Below are 21,863 nucleotides of genomic sequence, written 5' to 3'. Positions count from 1 at the left end.
AACAAAAATTTAGGTATGAATATTACTGTGAAATGGTGCTGTCCGGTGGCATAGCAAAAGGATAAGATCATGCTTTCTTTGGCATTTTTCGGAAATAAAGCTATGTCTCTACAGTATGTTGAGTCTGGATGCAACCTATTTCGTCCCCTGAAATCGTGTAACAAAATTAAATTTCAACTCATTTCGTCCCCTGAAAAGATCGAGAAATTTTGAAATGTTTGCGGCAACTCCGATCAGCGATTTCGGCTATGTCGTTTTTTTTTTCTCGATCTTTTCAGGGTACGAAATATTCAGGCGACGAAATAGGTTGAATTCGTTGTCTCCATGTTTTCTTGTTGCGAATTTCTTTGCTGAATTCACTTGTTGAATTTTTTCTTTGAAAATGACAAAATTACTGCATTTTCTGAGTAAATTGCGGGCCCCCTAATTTGCGGGCCCTGTGCGATCGCACGGTTTGCACATCCCAAAGACCGGCACTGCTTTGACACTGCACCGCACTGCACACCGCAAATTACAAAATTAAAAAAAAATATTTTAACGAGTTATTGTTTAGAAAGTCAATTGTAGGAAAAAGCATCCATGGCATATAACTGGTAACCTAGTACCAATACAGTTGTGCACTAATTGGCCAGGCTAACCAGATCATATTCTCTTATCAGCAATGCATCTAAGTTCTAAGACATAATACAAACTAAGACAAATAGAATGTTCCTGGATCCAGTATCAGGACTTTTGAACACTTTTTGTAAGCAATAATGCAATTATAATGCCAGTGGCTATATGAACTACACACACAAGAGTAAAACTTATAGCCTGAACTCACTGGGCTAACTGATATAGTAAATAATGCGGTAGTTGCGCTAGGCCTATAGCCTGGTAACTGAGCTTATCAGCTAGGCTACTAACCAAAAACATTCGTACAGCTTCCCTGACAAGCAAGCCCTAAAACCCTGTCAACTGCAAGCCATTTGCAATTTGCATTTGCATAGCTTTCCATCTTAGGGTTTCCGAAGGGAAAAATAACTGATCCGTGTTTCCAATTTAAATTTGAAGTTTCATAGCTGATTCTTGAAAAGTTGAAAGTTTACGTTTACGAAAGTTTAATTTCTTGAAAGTTTACGTTTACGAAAAATTAATTTCTTGAAAGTTTACGCGGCAAGCGGCGCGGCGCGGCTTTGTCATTTCAACCTTCCACGCGGCGCGGCGCGGCACGCGGCGAAAAAGTCAAAAGCGGCCGCGTACGCGGCGCGGCGCGGCGCGGCTTGCATCACTAGTGTGGAGACCTTTTTTCGTACACAAGCAAGTCCTTGAGCTTTCTCAATAGCGCATTAAAACGTCTGTTCACTTAGTAGCCTATAGCACCCTAATTTGTCCGCACCGATAGCTCAATTGGTTAGCGCGTGACTTTTGGAACTAAGAACCTTCAAGATCAAGCGGTGCTGGTTCGACTCTTGGGATGTGCGCTTGGGCAACGCATGCTAAGAACTGCTCTCCATTCAGCGGAACCAAGTGAATGGAATAATTCCCCGGCAACAACAATTGGACCTTTCAATCTGTCAGTCTCGGTAACTGGCTCTGCGTCAAAACTCTCTACAAGTATATCAGGAATAACTTGTCAACGCTTTGTCAGTCCGAGGATAAAGATTCAAAACCAACCAAATTCCTTCCAGTGGCAGGGAGACTTTTTTTTGATTGGAAAACACGTGCTGAAGCCAATGATGTCACTCGTTCGCACTGCCGTTTTGACTTTGCAAGGTAGTTGAATAGTTCTTCATAGTGTATGTTTAACGAAAGCAGCGGTAACTAATAATTTCGGTGATTACTTTCCAAAATCATTGATCCAAATGCTGTTATGGAGTTTTGTATTGATTAAAAAGACGCTGATTAATCTTCCTAACTGAATTGTTTTTATTATGAGATTATTTAAGATGAAATATCTAAGCTGAGTCTAAAGATTTTACAAAAATGACCAACTAAGAACTCGTATGGCAGAATATTCAAAGCAAATGTAGCTTCTGCAAAGGAAGCAGTTGCGGCCAGACTCGTATTAAAACGCATTGTGATAAGAAATTTTCTGAACACTAGGCCCAGGGGGTAGACTACTTTTGGATCCGGGATGCTTTTAGGGCCCCGGAACGAAGAAATCATCGCGTCTTCTTTGGAAATTCTTAGCAATGTCGATTTGAGACCCGAGGTCCACATTGGTACCGGGCCCAAAATTATCTTCTTTAACATCCCTGACTAGGCTTTCTCGCTGCCAAAATAAAGTCTGAAAATGCATCATCTGTAGGCTAGAGCCTAGAGTGTAGTCTATGTCTGAACAAAACTGTTCGCTATGAGTTCAATAAAGCTGTCCTAAAAACACCAGTGTGTTTTAGACAGGCATCTCAAACGTGATTATTTTGTGAGCATCACAGCGGCAGGAATTACTCACAACAGGGCTTCCATAATAATCGGAAACTTCACTTTGTCAATCTCAGTGACCGGACCTGCGTCAGTGGTTCAAAGCCTCCACGAGTACCCTATAAGAATCGCAGGTTCTCAAAGAAGCTTTATCAGTAGGCTACGAACATTCAGATTCTCACCATCAATTCTTGATGGCATATAGTAGTTTTAACATTTTTTGAAGGATTGCGACCGTTCCGATTAAGTTTTCAATAAGATGTTACGTTGAAGAAGTCTCAAGATCCTAGTTTTCGATTGCATACTTGGTTGATTAACTGGAAACGGACTTTTCCGAACTCCGGGTGAGTGGTTGGATTGAGGTTTTGTCAATGAGCTACGGCCGCTTTTTCATACTTTTCCATCGAGGGAAATGTGTTTTTCCTGACTCGCATTTTGGTTTGTGGTTACAGCTACAAGTGTTTCCCATGTTGCAAGTTTTATTCTTTCATAATGAGTCAACAAACATCAACAAAATAATTACAAGAAAATTTTCACATTAAGTCGTTCAAAGATAAATCTTCCTGCTCTGCAATGTCAATAGATTGCAGAGAAGAGGAAAATTGCGTGACGCTGTTTTGGTCAAACGTTTATCGATCTTCTAAGTCCAAATAATAGTTGAAATAACTGTAACCAGACTTGTAACCTGTCTTATCTTTGATGAGCGACAATAAAGTGACATTGTAAAAACCAATGACGTCAGTTAAAGAATGACCACTCAAGCATGATGTCACTTGTCATGAAAATAGAGTTGGTGGATTTTCAAAAGTTTTGAATAAGATACCCGTCATCATAATGTGACGTCAACAATACTGAACAAAGACGAATAAGAAAGTTAACAGATGAGGTGCTAGCGGGCGTGGCGTTGACAACAAAAATCTGCGCAACAAAAAGTAACACGTGTGTGACGTAGGTGACACGTCATCGATGAAGCAAACAGTGCTGCAAACAAATCATGACTGTTCTGTATGAAGGTGAAAACGAGTAACGGAAACGACGATAAACGGCAACATCAATCGGCGGTTGTTCCTGACAACACTGCAGCGATACAAGCTATTTCATATCAACAAAATAATAGAAGGTCGCTGCCATCTGGTCAAGGACATATTGACAAACGGGGTATAAAAAAGCAGGGGCGTTCATGGACATCGGGGGGGATTCAGAAGCTTACCTCAACTAGCAACATAGCCGCGCGATACTAGCATGGATTTATTGATATTGCCCAAATATGTAGTTAGGTCATATCAGTTGTGGCTGCCCAAATCAACATGGTATACTTGTAGACAACCAAAATCTATACAACAACAATACGAGTCCGCCAAATGAAAATCCTACAAGAGGCTGCACATTTTTTGCAACTTGGTGTTTCTTCTTTTTTGTAATTGTTGCCATGCTATTTTACTTAGCATAGCTTACATATCGAAACAAGTATCGTAACTACAGTCAATATTCTCAAAGAAAATGACCTTTCAACTAAAGGTAAAGTAGCAGTAATTATGGTTGGTGTTTTCACAGCTTTTTTACTACATGTATTATACTATTTTGGACAGATGCATGAAAGTTCGCTGTGTTCACACATATTAGTAACCAATTATGAAGTGTTAGGTTACAACCAATAAACGAACATACACTTTATTACATTACCTTAGCCTGCATTTATTCAGAAGCTGCTCAAACAGGCAGAACATAGCACAGAGTGCCTAATTCCATATTGTGAGCTACATTATGTTCAATAAAATGAGTACTCACGTTATGTTGCTTTGGGCGGTTCCATGAAGGGATTGATAAGATTGAAACAATTTGACATTTTATGGCTGCCAACATGGTGCAGCTGTGTAAATTAAGGATGTTATTGAACTCGGGTTAACAGGTTCGAGTCCAACAGCATCGTATCAATTTGGACATTTTCAGATTCAAAAGAATTTCATATTTTGTGGCTGCCTAAATCAATGTGACATACTGACATACGTTGTTGTGAACAAACAAACTTAGTAAGAATTTGTTTATTTTGGTCACTCTGCAACAATAATATGAGTCTGCCAAAAACAAATTCTACAGCAAATATTTTCTAATTGTTGCACATTTACATTTATTATTGTTGCTTTTTGCTTGGCAACCTTAGCCTAAATAATTGTGGGTTCTGTCCGAGTTGTTGGCGTATTTTGACAACCAAGAGTAACTTCCCTATTGCTCTTCTGACTCGTACGCCTGTGATACGCCTCACATGGTGTTGGCAATGAAAACAGCGGAATTGTGTCATATTCGGAATGTTGAAAGAATGGAGGCTATTTAGTTTTGGCCAATTGCAATAATCGGACAAATATTCTAGCGTTTTCTCTGCAACAACAAAGAAACAACTTAATTGGCGAACGAAATCCAGCAAATAAATAAATTAGGCTATTCAAGAAGCCTTTTCAAATAAATCTTGATATCTAATTGATAATTATGCTTTCAAAATTTTCTTTTTCAGTTGGATGGATTTCGTGAGTCCAATTGATCGTTGTAACAGCTAACTTTGTGACAAGTTGCGCGCCTGAGAAAGTCCATCAATGTTTTACGCGATAAACTGGTCCAGTAAAATATCGCTCACAACAAAAGCGTCTAGGTAAGGTCACATCAATTGGGTGAGATGAAGATTTGATTAAAATGAAACAATTGCTAAACTGTCACGATGTTCTAGAATTTCTTGAGCAGAAATGTTTATTAACAGCAGGGCGTTAGGTTGTCCTTCGACTCCACAGCGCACCCAAGTGTTAATGTAGTTTTTACTGTTGGCAGCAAGAAGCAAACAGTTTTGTCGTGTGAGCTGGATGGGTCAACACCCCTCCGCAGCAGACAGCAACTCAAGACAAGAAAATGGCAAGATCTTCGAGCAATCCAATCATCTTCGCCGCATTTTGTGCAGCATTGAAGTGTTTCTCATTCCTCAGAGAACTTGAAACTTCCACGCTTGACTTTGGTCTTTGCTGTAGTCGAGGCATTCAGATGACGCCGGATATGCGTTGGCGCTTGATGACGCTCCCGAATGGTGGTAAGGATATGATTGAGGCACGAACTGATGACCAGTCGCATGACTTTGTGATGCCCCGTGGTGGGACGCGTGAGCATGTTGTCCTCCCATGGACATCTCTCCCATACCGGACCCGTGTCCTGTAGCAGCATGGAAGGATGGCAGATATGAAGTTTCCATGGTTCCAAAGTAAGAGTGAGAGTTAGGATAGTTCTGGGGGTAACTTCCGTTTGGTAATTGGGGATTATTCGACATAGCATATGGGGAATGAGCAGCGTGGGCTACAGCAGCTGCTGCGGCCATGTATGGAGAGTTTCTGGTGGCGCCACCTCCTGTATGATATCCTATAGCTGCTCCTACGTGGGAGTTTCCATCGCTGCTTGCACCTGGGGACACTGATGCTGGGCTCCATATATTGGATGAAGATCCATTTTGAACTAGTGAGTTATGGCCATGTGACCCTTGCTGCTGATGGGGAACGGCCGCTGAGTGGTTGGTGCTGGATACTGAAGTTGTTTTACCGCTAGACGACACTGGAGAGCTGGGTATTGGTGACGTGGCCGATGGCTGCTGTGTTAACGGAGGGTGACCTCCAGTCGCAGATAGCGGTTGTGGAGGTTGAGAAAATGGTGGAGAAGAGCTGCAAGTTGACGTTGGGGTTGTAGGAGGACTTTTCTTTTTATTTGGAATGGTTGTACTTCCTCCATTTGATCCTGAGCCGCTGGAAGAGCTGGAAGTGGACCCAGTTGAGCCGCTTTTCTTTTTTTGTTCTTGCTGTTGGACTTGCTGTCGACATTTGGCTCTTCGATTCTTGAACCAAACCTACGAATCAAAACAACAAGTGTAAAAGAATAATCGATAGACATTGTGGTATATCAACAACAACAAAGCATCTAACGGATATGTCTTTTCGGAAGAAGCTCTGAGCAGGCAGGGTGAACTGGAAAAACCAAATTCTATCCAATTGATGTTACTTCTATTTTTGTAAATACACTCGTGTATATTATATCTCACAATAGTGCAGTCGAACTTGACTAAACAAATGATTTATTGCAAAATATCAATTAATTCATACTGGAAGTTATTAACTGAGCAGAGGAAACAACGTTAAAGGCTGCGGCAAAAGAATACTTTTTATTTGAGAACACAAATGCTTTGTTTACTGACAGTGAACGCCAAAACTTCTCCGCAGTGCTGAACAACGTTCTGAGGTAAAAAATGAGTAAACCAACCAGAATACAAAAGTTGGCAACAAAATTTCATTTGTCTATGCTGACATCTTCGTTCAAACGGTGACGCTAAATTCATTAAATGTCCTTCTGGTCATTTTAGTGCGAGACAATTTTCATACTTGACACGGCGGAGTAGGCTTTACGTTGTTTTATGGCGCCGTTGTGACGCCGCAGTATCACGTGGGAAACGTGAGGTATGACATCAGTAATAACTCAAACTCGCATTAAATGATTCTTTGTTCGATTACGTCAAATCTCGTTATATTCTCTTACTCGGCCTTTAACCCTGTAAGCCACAACACTGATACGACTCGTCGCAAAACAGTGAAGAAAATCACGTAAAGACAAATATGAACGCGCAAGGGTTGTTCTATCCAGGAAATAATCCGCCCTCTACAGATAAAATATTTGCTTAATAATTTGTCGGCAATTCGAAGGAGTGCATGGCCAGATCAAGAATAGTAATGCCCAAAAATACTGCTGACATCATGTGGTTCATATCACCTGCACTCTTGACTCTGGGAGGTTGATCTTCAGGGCGACTTCTTCCCTCATAAATATGTCCGGATACCGAGTCTTTGTGAAGAGCGTTTCTAGAATATCGAGTTGAGCGCGAGTGAAAGTTGTCCTCTCTCTCCTCTGCTTCCGTGATGAGCCTGATGAAAGATAACAATAAATATTAATCGCTTTCCAAAGAAAACTATTCTATTAACCATTTGTTCACCAATCGCTGCTAAACTACCCAAGTAGGCCATCCAAGATTACAGCAATTTCCTTCAAAATGTTACTGCATAACTTTGGTATCATTAAATTGCGTCTTGTGAAATCATTATTGCCTTGGTACCTATGGTTAAAAATACTGCTTTATCTAAATTATTTTTCTATTTTCCGTAAATTAGAAGTTTTATTTTATTCACTCGCGCCAGGGCCGTGTCAATCATCCTCATCCCACTCGCGCCAGGGCCGTGTCAATCATCCTCATCCCAAAACCTACTAGTGGGCTCTTATTTTTTCAACGACGGTGCCTTGAAAGTTTCTCAAACCATGGGTTGTGAATTCGGAGAAAAAACATCTGACGTTGATTCCACAATCTTTTAGAATATTATCATATTATCTTTGACTACATAACAATAAAAAGAGCTATGGAACTAAACTAAAAAGTACTACAAGCTCGTTTGTTACGGGTACGCCAAATATGTCCGACTCCGACTGGTTTCGCCAGAATGCTGCCAACATGGCCGTTTCTGAGGAAAATTTGGACCTGATACCAGTGAAAGAGGCCGCCTCCGAAACTGGCAATTGCATCACATTTGAAGTACAAAAATTAAAACCAGTTCAAAAATGACTCAGTTTTTGTTTTCAAAAAATTAAAAAACGCTGGTGTGAATACAAAATACTTCAACGCAACAAGATAACTCCATAAAATCTGGCGTTGTAAAGTTTTTTCCTGATGCAAGCCCCCTTAAAAAGTTTTTGAATTAATAAAATCGCCTCGGATGCAAAAGTATGCTCTGGAAAATCCCTGTCAACACTATTGGCTGCCAATATCGAACATTTTCTTCATTTCACGAACATTTCGTGTTGGACAAGTCTTACTCTGTCAACCCTTGAAAGACACTTTTCAAAAAAGCGAGATGGTAGTATTATTTCTTCTTCTATAAACTAATAAAATAGCTTAGATTTACTGGTTTCGTTGATTTTAAACAGTCATTTCTAATGATGATCAGCAATACAAACTTTGATGCTGTCTAAGATATAAAATGGGTAGTTTTTGTAGCAGTATTGTCACATTTTTCATTTTAAATAGCCGAAAAACGCTAGACTAACTAAATATTGGTGAGTCGGGAGCCCTAAATAGAGGTGGGCCCCTAATCGGGAAATTTTGAAGGATTAAATACGTCCTTACATGATTTAAGCTATTGAGCACTCAACGTGGCCTTTGACATCCGCATACACAAGCGGCGAATAAAATACTAAACTACACACAAGTCGATTTGTTAGCTGACTACCTACCGTATCCTGGAGGGGAACCAAACTGCATGTTTTTAGTTCCTTGGTGTAGTCCTTGCATACCTGTTGGAAAATAAAGCGTTATAACACTAAGTAACAATTGAATTTTCGTAGTTCAGTGTTTTTACTACTATAATAATAATAGAAACAATGAAAGCCCAACTTATTTATTATGTTTGTTAATGCGATTAAGAACTAGATGCGCTGTGATTCCCTGGGCATTTCTGCTTGCAACCGTGGCACCCTATTTTTTAATCAATTTTTTGGTCTACCCATAACTTGTCGTGTTGGAATATACAAGTTTTTCATTTGTCTTCGCATTTAGAAGCGATCATGTAGTTATTCCTCAAAGTTTGACTTAATTGAAGGACACCACCAGTGAGCGGTGAAGGACAATGACCATTGTGATGCCTTGTGGAGGCACAATGCTGATGATCGTTTAAATATTTAGAACTTTTGTTTTATTTGCAAGAGTTGATCAACCGCAGACTATATATCTAAATAGTGGAGTCAAAATAATCCTTATTTAAAAATGTCATTATGTCTTCAATATATGTTTTTGCGGGGAACGTTATAAATAAATAACCGATTTATTTGCACTAGTTAGACTTAACTAAAGCAAACAAACACATCGCACATATACAAGGTAAAACTACTGTAGGGTGGACAGATTTTAAGTTATGTCGTGCACATTTATGGTGAATAAGTTTGCAAAAACAAAATAGCATGAGCAGGAACTTTTTAAAGACTTACTGTAATTCTAAGCATTGAATGTAGAAAATGTAAAACTTATCGCAATTACTCACGTTGAAAATAGCAAGCCGCCGAATCACCTGTCACGTCACAATTCAAGTGGATGATGAAATCACGTGACGAAAAAAAAAACATGAAAAATAAAAAATTCTAATTAGGTTGATGAAAGTCAAGTATTTTGTCAGTGAGTTAAACAATGGTTCGAAGAGAATATCATATGTGACGCATCAATGTCAATCAACTGTTTTCATCACTAAAACACAATCTATTTAAATTTTTTCGCAAGTGATGCATCACACTAGGATGAAAGTTTTTCAATAAAAGTTTAAGAAAATTTGGTTGTTGCAATACAAAAAAAGTGGAATCGACAAACTGGATCGGTTATTAAACAGACATTATTCATATGTTGCATTTCTAGTTCTACTTTTTATATGATATTGTAAATGTTAATGAATTTTATCCAGCTGCGAATGGAACAACAACGCTATTGAACATTGATTAGATGATGTTGACATAGCTCAGATCTCTATCTTCGGTGACGTGTTTACATAATAACCTGGGTTTATTTATTTCACTCACGGTGTTTGCTGCTGTTTAGATAGAGCAGTTTACAGACAACAAGTCACAATATGCAAGCACAAAGCCGCGATGCCTACAGAAACGGCGGCAAGTAATTCCACAATCAAATTGTTTTCCAACGAAATTCGAGAAATTAAGCTCTCCAATCACGTGATTCATCTCGGTTCGTGACGTCACTGCAGCAGTGCGTGACTTGTGATTCATACCTGGGTAGCTGACAGACGGGTGAAGAAGGTTCATGTCCGCTCCGATACCCAGCCCGTTCATGGGATAGTGGGGAGATTTCAGGTAGGGCATCTTCCAGTCTATCTGTCGATAGTGCGCTTGTTTGAAGCTGCTCGGAGGGATTCGCTGTCGTCCCATCAACCAAGATGAGAGACAGCGGACCCCACCTCGCTAGCTAAGTTTTTTTTTGTTATAAACACGTAAACTGACAAAACTATGACAACATACTACTAAAAAATTGTCCAATGATAATAAAATCAATACTCTTTATCATAATGACAAGTTTTCTCAGCAATAAAAACACGAGAGCAATTTATGAAACCTGTCTCTGTCGTATAAAGCTGGTCAGGTCTTTGAGCTGAGGAAGCGTTTGAGTATTGTGACTGGTGGTGGTTTAATGACGTTGTGTTGAAGCCAGAACACCTTGTTTGTGTGTTTACAAAAAGTTATTTTATTGTGAAATTGATGCATATCTCTACCTTTGAGCTGTTGTAAATACTTGAAACGTTTAGTTTCGATGCAAAACATATTGTCCTGATTTCGTTTCGTTTTCAAGCAGCAGTAATATAATTTCGTTCTGAATTCGAAACTAACTTATTTGCCAATTACTCCGGCTTAACAAAAGTTTTCTAAATTAACAAAGTTTGTTGTCTGTCCAAAGGTCTTCTACTACCGTTAAAAGTTGCATGGCACCAGGAAAGACTGAACCAGGCGGTGTTTTGGATGCCGCTCTATCCCTTCGTGGAGAACAAAGTTGTTTTCACAGTTTAGTAGCACACCGATGAAGGTACAAGGGGAGGAAGAAGCATGCAGGATGTAATGCGAGTCACACTCTAACTCCAATGGCAACAAAATCCTTTCTCACGCTGTCCATTCTAGTCGGCTTGTTCAGTTATAAATCTTCACAGGCAACGCTTGTCAATTATTTAAACGTAAATTAAACAGATAATTGAAGATAACAATTTTGTTTGTTTATTTCTATTGTTACGTCAAAATATTGTAAGTTTCCCAAAACAACTGGTCTCTACAAAGCGAATGACGATTAGAAAGCCGAAGAAATGCACACTGAACTAAAAACAGTGTCAAAAGATGATTGTATACAATTGTTTGTACAGGTATATGAACAAAAATAATTACGAAAAAAAGTGGTCATGTCCAAATTGCAATTTTTATAAGATCTTTTGAAGGTATTGAAATTAAATTCCAAAATAAAACGTCGTTACTAAACTTTCATTAAAACCTTGTTCTGAATTCCCCAATAATGTATTCTAAAAGAATGCTTAGTGTGATTTAAAAGAATAAAAAAAAAGTGGAGTGCCACACTAAATTGGCAAGTTCGATTTAGTGCGATGCTCTATCTTTTTGTTAAAATTAAAACTTCGCTGCAAAAGAACGAAAGTGCAGCAAGCTGTACTGTATCATGAAACAGTTGAAGCATGAAGCGAAGGGGCTGCAATTGATTGGTTGAAGCATCGACCATCAAAAACAAAGTTGGCAGTATCAATTAGTTGAAATTTCATTACAGAAAAAAAGGTTTTTAGCAAATTTTAATTCTAAAAAAGAAATTATGCACAAATCGGTCAAATAGGAATCTTTCTCAAAAAATTTCCGCGAGAAGACTTTTCAGCTATGCGCTTCTTACGCTATTGTGGTAATGGGTTGGTTATTTTGAGCTTTTGCTTTGACTAATTAATTTCTTTTAAATTACTTGGCAAGCCCCCCTCTAACAAATGCAATTATTTTCTCTGATCAGACTTTCCTAGAGTCTGGACAACAATGCTGTAGACTAGGAGCCAGTAAAAGCACGGTCAGTCTCAAGTACTCTCACACAAGAATTTCATATAAAAACGTTGTTTTGAGCTGAAAGAGTTTGTAAATCATGAGGAAAACATGGATCGACATCACGCTCTTGGAGTCGTAACTTGTTTGTCTTTTATCGCATCTGCTACCAATGTAGCTACGAATAATATTTCATCGCGTTCTCAAAATACGTTGTTGCACTTTTGTTGTTGCACTCTTAAATAGTCGCAGGTATAAGAAATTGAGATGCAGCGCTCGGGATGCGTCCAAGGTAGAGAAGCACTGCTATAGCGAAGCTTTGACTGTTAAAATTCAATTGTAAAAGTTCCTTCAGCGTTTGGGATGTGTTATGTTTTTTTCACATTTCTCTAATTCACTTTTTATGGTTTGTTATTTTGAGTACGACGTCTTCAGAAAAGGGACAATGATATATCTTGTTGACATCTATAAGAATCCCAACAAGAGTACTGCATAAAGTTAAACGAGCTTTGTCTTTATGATATTGGTTACAGAAGAGTTCTTGAGAGTGCTTCTTCAGTGATTGTTTTTTCATGCAAACTGTTCATAGATTGGTATTCAGTAGCTCTGTACCAGCGGTCCACAACCACACGGGCATGTAAAGACTGCAGCGTTGCGTAAGCACTGAATAAAAATGGCTGCCAAAAGTGCGAGTTGATGACGACCATAGTCGTCAAGCTGATTGAGTTGTTGCAGTAACAAATTTCAACAATTTTATAAATTTATAGTTGAAGCATATCTATGCAGACATTTAATGCTATAGCCGGTGTCTGGTACACTGTGAAAATTGCAAAATTGTTACAAGAGTTTACTTTTGGAAGATCTTTAATCTAAGAAAGACGTTGCTTGTCGATTTTACAAAGAGGTCTCAGGTAGGTCTCAAAGAAGTATCAAAGTCTTACGTCAAAGGTAGGACATTCTGAATATTCCACGCTTTCAGGCGTGACCCTTTAAAACCGGGCTGCTAAAGAAGTTGCAAAAGTATTGTGGGAACATAACCAGGCCAAATCCAATTAAGTCAATTAGAGATCGCATCATATTATATCAAATAATTTCTCTCTTAAAATTGTATTTATGTACAAAGAAAACATTAAAACTAGTGAATAACTGAGTATGGTAAAGTTCTTTCTTAAATAATAACATTCAACACCAAAAAAGATCAACTCATTGAAATTTCAAATGACCGTAAGCATTAGATCTTTTGTCTTCGTTTTGGAATAAACAGGGCCGTTGACAGGATTTCTCGGGCCCGGTACCAATTTATTTTCGGGCCCCCTTCATCGACAAAGTTGTGAATATAAAGGTTGTGTACAAACTTTTATTGATGTCGTTTAACACTTTGCTCCTCAAAGGGAGGCCGGATTTGGCCCCCCCCTCATATTTCCTTTAATTATTTGAAGCACAGTAACGCCATGCACTTGGTTTTTCTTGACTTTTCCTAAAATTGCCAGGCGGATCTGATGATATTAAATTTGATGCTAAAAGTTGTGTAGTTTTCTTGTAAATTCAAGATTTTGGTGAATTTTTGCTATTTCTAGCTAACTTCCAGCAAAGCGTAAAATGGATTACATTGCGATGACAAGCCATAAGCTCATAATTGCTTCGTGCATCGATATGCGCGAGCAGAGAGAAGCATTCTCTTGCTTTCTTTTGTTTGGTTTGACCTCAATAATACAAAGCGCGTTATTTCTTATGCTACAAAGAAAAGCCAGTGATCGCAAAGCTGTTAATTAGAAACAATAATAGCAAACGTTTTTTGCGTTATCAGCTCTACAAAGAAGAATAGCAATCCACGATCAAAATAGTAGGCTATGGAGGCCACAAACTATTCAAAACAGTTGTTTCAAGCAGATAATATTCATTGACGAATAAAAAACGTTACAATAAGAAATCTTCTCTTGGATAAAGACACGAAAACTTGGTTTCGAAATAAACGTTCTATGGAAATGCTCTCATTGACAAAACTTGCAATTGAGGAAATGTATCACTGCAAATGCTTTTGGGAGAAGCCGGAGAAATAGCGTTTTTGCAAACAGTAATTGTGAGATACTCAAAATTATGAGATAGGCTTCATTTACACGTAGCAGCTAACTCGATGGCGTCCCTTCACTGATTTATGTCGCCTACTTGTTGTTATGTCCTGTATTTTTGTTTCACAGTGCACTGTGTTTTGTTCCAAAGAGCGCAAAATAAAGATGATAATGCTTCATCTACATTACAAAATATTTTGTAATGTAGGCCTACAAACAAAATGTACAATGTACACAATGTACATTACAAAATATTTTGTACTGTAGACGAGGCATAAAGTTAGGCGTCACATAAGACAAACAACAAATCAGCTTTCTTCATCATTGATTCAACATCTGAATACGTTGCGCCAATGTATAAGAGGCCGGCTATTGTGAAGACCCGCCATTTAGGCTATAAACGATCCGATTATACCAAAAGTGGGACAAACTAATGGATCAAAGAATGAATAAACAATGCTGAGAAAACTAAATCTAAGTGACGAACAATACCGATGTCTTCATTTATCTTGGAAAAATGCTGCCCAAACTTATCAACAAAAAATACAGTAAATAACGGCAAGGATCCCGAAAGCAGAATTTGCTCAACTTTGGCATGAATTTAGTCAGACATCTACAGTAATAATTCCACACATACAATAACGGGCTCTCAACTGCTGTAAGATAACACGATGGTTCTGGTTCTGGGCGATTTGTGTAACAGTTTAGGGGAAGACACTACTTGAAATGATGCACCACACAAAAGATTTTCAATGAAGACTGAGTCTAAAAACCGATGTGGATTGTGCTGCACAATGACTTCAAGTTCAGGACAGACAAGGCACAAAAATATCACGATAAAAATAAAGACCTTGTGGGAGATTTTCGAGAATCATAACACGATGCAAATACCAAAAACGCATGGTTTGCATGCTGCTCTAAGCTGGCCGGCAACCACAAAGGTAGACAATACAGGCAGTTTATAATTCGATAACAGCGCAATAAACATTATAAATACGTAAACCGACAATTTTCTTTTACAAACGTTTTACGTCTAATAGTAAATTTTCCCTCAACAATTTTTTGTGAAGCACTTGCAAACCACGGTTTTATAAAATAATTCATCATTATTATTTTTTACTTCTCGGATATTGTAAAACGTCATCAGCAAAATCACAAAAAAAATTTCATTACTTCAATGTAGTAGGCCTAAGAATTTCTTATAGAATTGTAGCCACGTTGTTTCAACAAAGAAGCCATTTTTTAGCAATATAGAGTTATAGAAAATAATTTGCAATCATGCAAATGGTTGGAAAGAATCTAGGAAGTCTTCTCACAATCTGGCACAAAATGATTATGTTTATTGTATCTCTGTAAAATGTTTTACGACAAACTTTGAAGCTTCGTTATAATCATTTTTATCTTTGAAGTCAAAAGTTATTTTTTTTTTTTTGGCCAGAAACATAATCACTGCCTTGCTGATGTTGTCGATATTACGCGTATTTTTAGTGCTTCAAACAATAAGGACCCAGTCAGCAATCCAGTCCTTTTACATTGATTCAACATTTGTAAACGTTAAATTTATGTAGATTTGCTGACTGTGGGTTATTTCACATTTCCTTTGTTTACGCACGTTCCTCAATTCGCTGTTGCATTATTTCGACGCTGGCGGCAATTCGCTGTTGCATTATTTCGAATTGATTGACACAATCTTCAATAAAAAGTGAGCTTCGAACTTAGCTTTGTTGATATAAATGCTGTATTTTTTGTGGATGTAATTTATGAGTCATGTTTATAAACACCCGTAAGCGAAATGACTTATGATGTGGCCTGCATGATATTTGTGATGCGACTTGACACAAATCCACAATTTCAAAAGCACCTAATTTGAACTTAGAAATTTCAGATAATTTCAACAACTTGTTCAACTGTCTTCTCTCTACTAAAAATATTCATACTACAAACTCAATTGTAGACCTAAATACACAAACGAAGATGTAAACAGCTATTCAAGCAGGCTAAGGTGTTACTTATGAGAAATTTGGTTCCATAAAACTAGAAGCTAGCCATGAGTTTGGGAATGCATTAGTTTAGGATAAAAATGTAAGACAACAAACGCAGTTTTGTTTTTTTTTCAAATTCGTGTAACAATGTTACTTTGATTGTAACTATTTTAGAATCAGTGAGTAGCTTACAATAAGATTTGCTCGCAAGTCGTAAATTCTAATCAATGCAATGATTCGGCACACCGCACACACACTTCGTGCGTTCGATCGAGCTCTTTGTTATTCAGAAGTTTGCATGAAATCGGATTAGCACGGTAATTAAATAGCGGCAAGTTAAATCAAAATTGTCGTTTTTGGGTACCTTTGCAAAAATTGAAATATCAAGTTTAACATATAAAATTTTAAAATAATGACTTTTCAAACTTATATACAAATGATTTGCTTTCACACCAGTGCAACTTCTGTTCAAATAGCATCAGCGGATAACACGTAACAGCTGATTGAATTTGATCCAAAAACGGCCCCCCCTTGAGCAGTTAACTTCCAAAAAAACGTTGAAAAGCAAAGGGTTAAGCATGGTCATTTAACAAATCTTGCGCAATCTTAAAATTTCTTGAACCGCAAAACTTACTATCTCTATCTAGAGGTTGCTTTTTTGAACTTTTATTTGTCACATGGCGCTAGAGTATTACTTCCCGATTCCATTAATGTTTCACCGGTCATTCTAGGCTCACCAGAAGAGAATTTACAGCACTGCAGACAGTCAGAAAGTTTTTAATTTGATTTGGGAAAGGTGTTTGGGCCTAGGTCAAACATTTGCTGATTGCTGCAATCTGAAAAGCGGTTTTGGTCTAATTTTTAGTGCAGAAATAAGGATAGTAATCTTCTTACCTGTGCCATTTCAGTTTTTGAGTTTGAACAAATATCAGCCTGTTTATTTTTAAATTCGTGTTTCGGGTAATATTTGTGGTTAGGGAAATCACTATTCTAGACTAAATTCTTATTCTACTGTTTGGTGGCAGAAGTGGCTATTTCACCACCAGAAAGCTGAAGTGGGCCCGGTACCCAGAAGGGGCCCGGTACTTTACCATCTGACGGCTGAAATGGCTGTTTTAACCTCTGATGGCAATTCCTTTAGATCTGATTCTGATTATATTATAAGATTTTGATAATGTTTGAAGTAGCAGGGAATTTTTTAAATCTGGGCCCCTTAAATATTCCGGGTCCGGGTCTAAAAGTACCACCTAGACCCCCCTGTCAACGCCCCTGGGAATAAAATCAACAAAAACTACTCAGAACTCGCAAGTAAACTAATGAAAAGTTTGCTGGTCTTCCTTACGTCCAAACTTTGTAAAGCTTTTCTTTTCAAACATGGTAGAAATCACGAACTTGAGAAGCAAATTCAATGTAGCCAACTTCTTCCCCGTGTTTGCCATCATTCGGTATTGACACCACCTTGTACTCAACCAACAACCCCAAAGTTCTATTGACTGAGGAGGTGCCAAAAACAGCTGATAGTTTTGTGTACGTTTTAATTCCGCAAGTTAAATCTGAAGGCTACACATCTACACCCTGCCCAAAGTCAGACACAGGCTGCTCATTTGGCTCATAAGAGTTCTTGCGTTCAGTAGGACCTTGAGACCAAGACGAGCTCCCATGCGACAAACTAAATCGCCTGTCTGGGCTAAGCCCGACGGCTGATTCCAGTGGCCGGTGTGGCTACCCCCGTTCCAAGCTTTTAATTGCACCATTGTGCAATGTGCATTCTTCCTGCGTCACAGTCCTGGTGCCAATCTGCCTATGATGTCACAAATGGTTTTGTTTTGCGAGTCACTTTCAAAGGCAATTTACTGTTTAATGAAGACGAAAAAGTGATTAAGTTTTTGTAGGAATTGAACAATAGAAAAAAGTTAATTAAAATGTATAATTACACACCACGGTTTTCTAAACACGCAATTTTCGAGGGTGGTTGTGGAAAGTAAATTCAAAAGCTCGATATCAGAAGCAAACTCTAAAACTAGCTATGTGGTATCAAAGTGAGTACAAGCAACAGGGGATCGTGGTGCTTCCTTGGTAAACACCAAAATTGCAACGGTGAGAAGAAATTGGTCAAACAAACAACACAAAAAAGGCTAATCAAATAAATTCAAGTAATCCTCGAAACAAGGACATTCCTAGGTTAGAGTCTCTGCTGTTCTGTCTGGATGCAAGGATTTTGAGTTACTTTGCCCCAATAAAGTTCCAGTTTTCAAAAAGAAAAATTAATTGTTAAGTTGAATATTACTTGTTGAAAAATATTAAACCCGTTCCGCGTTTAAGTGATCATAACTGTCCTAATCAGGCAATTTTTTGTTTTGTTTTCAAGCTACAATTATTCAATGACCAGCAAAACTAGAAGCATGGAAGTTTAAAACTAGGTTGAAATGAAACTACTGTACTAGTGTTAAAACAGTCTTTTCGAAATTCTATCCTTTAAAAGATATTTTAAATTACATTTCTTTGCAGTGCTGCTAACTAAAACTTTTAGTGTTAAAAGCAAACTGTCTTTTGGACGCCAAATTTTTGGCTTCATTCCGAAATTAGTTTCTCCATAAATATATTTTTCGTTTTGCCTTGATTAAATTTACATAAAAAATCTTCATCAGACGGCTGGACTTATTGATAAACCTAACAACCAACATGACCTCTTAGATGTTTTAAAGTACATTTCCTTGCAATGCTGCTAACCAAAAGTTATAGTCAGAAGAAAACTGGTTTCAAATGTTTATCGTTCCATACACTCAAGGCACAAGATGCTTAAGGCACAAGATGCTTACCGCGGTCGCTCATAGGATGGTTCGGGCACTTTCTTCGGGCAGTTTCAAATATCTCACTGGAAGTTTCTTGGTTGATTTTGAATATTTTACAAGCTCAAACCTATCAAACCACAAAGGAGTTTTTATCACTACTGCTAAAACCTGAAATCAATAAGATTGTTTTACTAGCAATTCAAATAATTAGATGAGCTACATAAATTTCGGTTTATCATACCAACATAAAACAGCATTATATCTCACAGCTGTGCATTTGTGTCTCAAGTAAAACCCCCTTTATAGTTGTTGTAAAGCTTTAGAGAAACACAAAACACAAATATAAATTAATTTTTTGATTTGTGCGTTTACCACATGCGAAAAAGCACATTTTAAAGGTAATCTGCAGCACAGTGTGGTTCATTTATTTTAGCTTGCAATTGCTTTTGCAGTACGGTACCACATAAATCAATGAAAGTTCTACCACATTACCAAAAAATATTGACATAACTAGGGTAACTTTCTGGTTTAAATTTTCAATTCTCTTGTTGAAAAAGCTTAGCCCGTGATTGTATTCAACTGACTTCTACGTGCTTTCATGCCACTGGGAGACTTCTTAGGTTTGCCAAAGACACATCTATTCTTGGATCGTTTTATTTGCACAAATCTAGTTTCTTTTTCGATTTGAACTTATTTTTCACTTTCTGAATATGCAATTGTGCATATTTAAAAACTGATGAATTCGAACGAAATTATCTAAGTCTTCACTACGGTCCAGTAGATTGGCAACGCCAGATTGCCTCGCGAATAAAGGAAGTCTGATATGAAAACATAATCTCAATCCTACCAACTCAAATTAATTAAAGTTGAAAATGGAGAGACAAAGATGCATGCGCAGTCCTATTGTCTCCAAATTGCTCAAAAGAACATAAGAGAAATAGATTAAATTGTTCAAGAAAGAGAGGAGGCGATAAAAGCTGCACATCATTTTGACGTCACAATCGCAGTGAAGGAGAGAAGTTGCAAAATGGACTGCAATGACTGGTTTCGTAGATGCTGAAGGTTTGAAAAAGTACACCGGCGTAGAAAGGTGGCTAACTATTTGGAAGATGTAAACAAAAAATTAGCGCCAATGCAGTGTCCATTTGCACAAAGATTATCTGCGGGCGACTACTTAGAGTTTCTGTGCTAACAAAAACATAGAGGCTTGAACGAAAAACAACTAATATTTGAAAAGCAAAACAACGGTAAAAGATGTAACATTAACGTTAAAAACCTTAAAAATTGAATGATGGATAGGTCTGGCCTAGAACTTATTTGTGTTTGGTTGGTGGCAAAGGATGCCCGCCTATTTAAGTGAAGACTTCTGTGCAAAGACTTAGTTGAGATATTAACCTCAATAACGCGACTTCATCATCAGGACTCAGATGCAGCATTTTTTATTTGTAAATTGATCAACCAGTTTGTTTGTGTGCTCGTGAGTTGATTTAGAATCTCACGAAAAAGCTGACAAGAAAGACTGTGCGATAATGTCTGCAAGAAAGCCAAACTTGTTCCTGAAGCGACATGTTAGAAGTCAATGTTATATTACGAATGTCAGAAAAGAGTAGGTCCAAAATATCAATTGCACCAAAACAATTCTTGTCGAAGTTGCGTTGAGCAATAGAAGCAGAAACCTAACACGCAACACAATCAACTATGTGCAATATAAAATAATACATAGGGAAGTCAGCGATTTGGTTCAATTCAGGAGGCGCAGCTGGATCTAGATTTGGAGAGTGTGCTTGGATATTCCAGAAGTAAAATGTTTTAATCAAATCTTAGGAAAAATTGTCTAACGTTCTGTATTTATTTGGAAATTAGTTTGCTTAATTTAAAAAAAAAACAAGGAAGTACACTGGAAGTGTCGAAGTGCATTGCTACTAACCAAACAACCTTGCTTGGACTTGTAAACAAAACTTGTTGTTTTTTTTGACACATGGCAACAGTTAATTGAAGTGCGTGTCGTACATCCGGAGCCATTGTTGGACGCTTCAACTTCTCAAACAGGATGCGCAATCATTCTCTGCAGCCGGGTATCCAGCAGCGAAACCTTTTGTTAAGCAAACAAAATGGCGCCGGTGGCGATGCGATCGCACGAAGACTCACTGCGCCACAACCGACGACTGCAGGTAGCACAAAAAATGACTGACTACTTTCTTCTTAATTTTGCCACCCCAGTGTGGCTTCGTGCAAAAACCAAAAAACAAGGTGAGAAATTTCAAACAGTATTTTCATAACTAATAAAGTTCATTTCCACAAACACATACCTTTTAGTTAAAACCAGCATCTGAAATAATTGATGTGCTTGAAGCGATGGCAACTTTTCAGTGTGGTACCCTACTGATGACGAAATATATAACAATGAGCATCGCTAATGACGTCATGATGTCAAATAAACAATAAACTGCATCGAGCGCTTCATTGAGTTTCGCTTTTAGATTGGAAATGAAAAAATGCGAAGGTTTGTACATAAAAATTGTTCATCGCCTGGTCAAATGCAACATTCTTTATGATCGTCTGGCAACAATCTATTTTGAAATTTTTTTAAAAGGAAATCTCGTTTATTTGCAAAACCCATTTGTCTTGTTTAACTTTCGAAATTAATGAGATTTCTTTGTCAACTTAAAACGAAACAGTTAGAAATTTCTGAACTCCAACAGTGAGGTAAAGTTAGATACGCGTAGCATCGTACGTTTCTGGGAATTATGTGAAGATAAAAATTAGGGATTAGGAATGTCTGGAAACGACAGTTCGCTTAGTTTTGACATAAAGTTTCTTTATCTTGGTTTCGTGTGATTTTGAACGAAGTTTTCCAGTGAAAACTTGTTTCTCTCAAATTAATTTCGTCTCGAATATCCTGTTCTTGTTGGTCATGGACATGTCCTACAAATAATTACTCAAACAACAATGTAACTTTGTCAAGAAATTACATTGTGACTCGACAAGAG

The 21,863-nt window shown here is 37.8% G+C and overlaps 1 protein-coding gene across 1 annotated transcript; it reads right to left on the bottom strand.

Moving 5' to 3' along the window:
• Positions 1-2,871: 2,871 nt before the first annotated feature.
• On the bottom strand, positions 2,872-19,034 carry LOC145771842 (uncharacterized). Its single transcript, XM_082583575.1, has 6 exons — positions 18,901-19,034; positions 10,233-10,331; positions 9,501-9,527; positions 8,698-8,757; positions 7,189-7,340; positions 2,872-6,274 (listed from the first exon to the last, which is right to left on the bottom strand). Exons 1-6 carry the CDS (start codon positions 18,911-18,913, stop codon positions 5,369-5,371), a joined length of 1,257 nt encoding a protein of 418 aa, XP_082439701.1. The 5' UTR covers positions 18,914-19,034; the 3' UTR covers positions 2,872-5,368.
• Positions 19,035-21,863: the final 2,829 nt, after the last annotated feature.

Source organism: Aplidium turbinatum, chromosome 6 (assembly GCF_918807975.1).
Source record: "Aplidium turbinatum chromosome 6, kaAplTurb1.1, whole genome shotgun sequence".
Taxonomy (NCBI): domain Eukaryota; kingdom Metazoa; phylum Chordata; class Ascidiacea; order Aplousobranchia; family Polyclinidae; genus Aplidium; species Aplidium turbinatum.
This window is presented reverse-complemented; position numbering and strand designations above follow the sequence as displayed.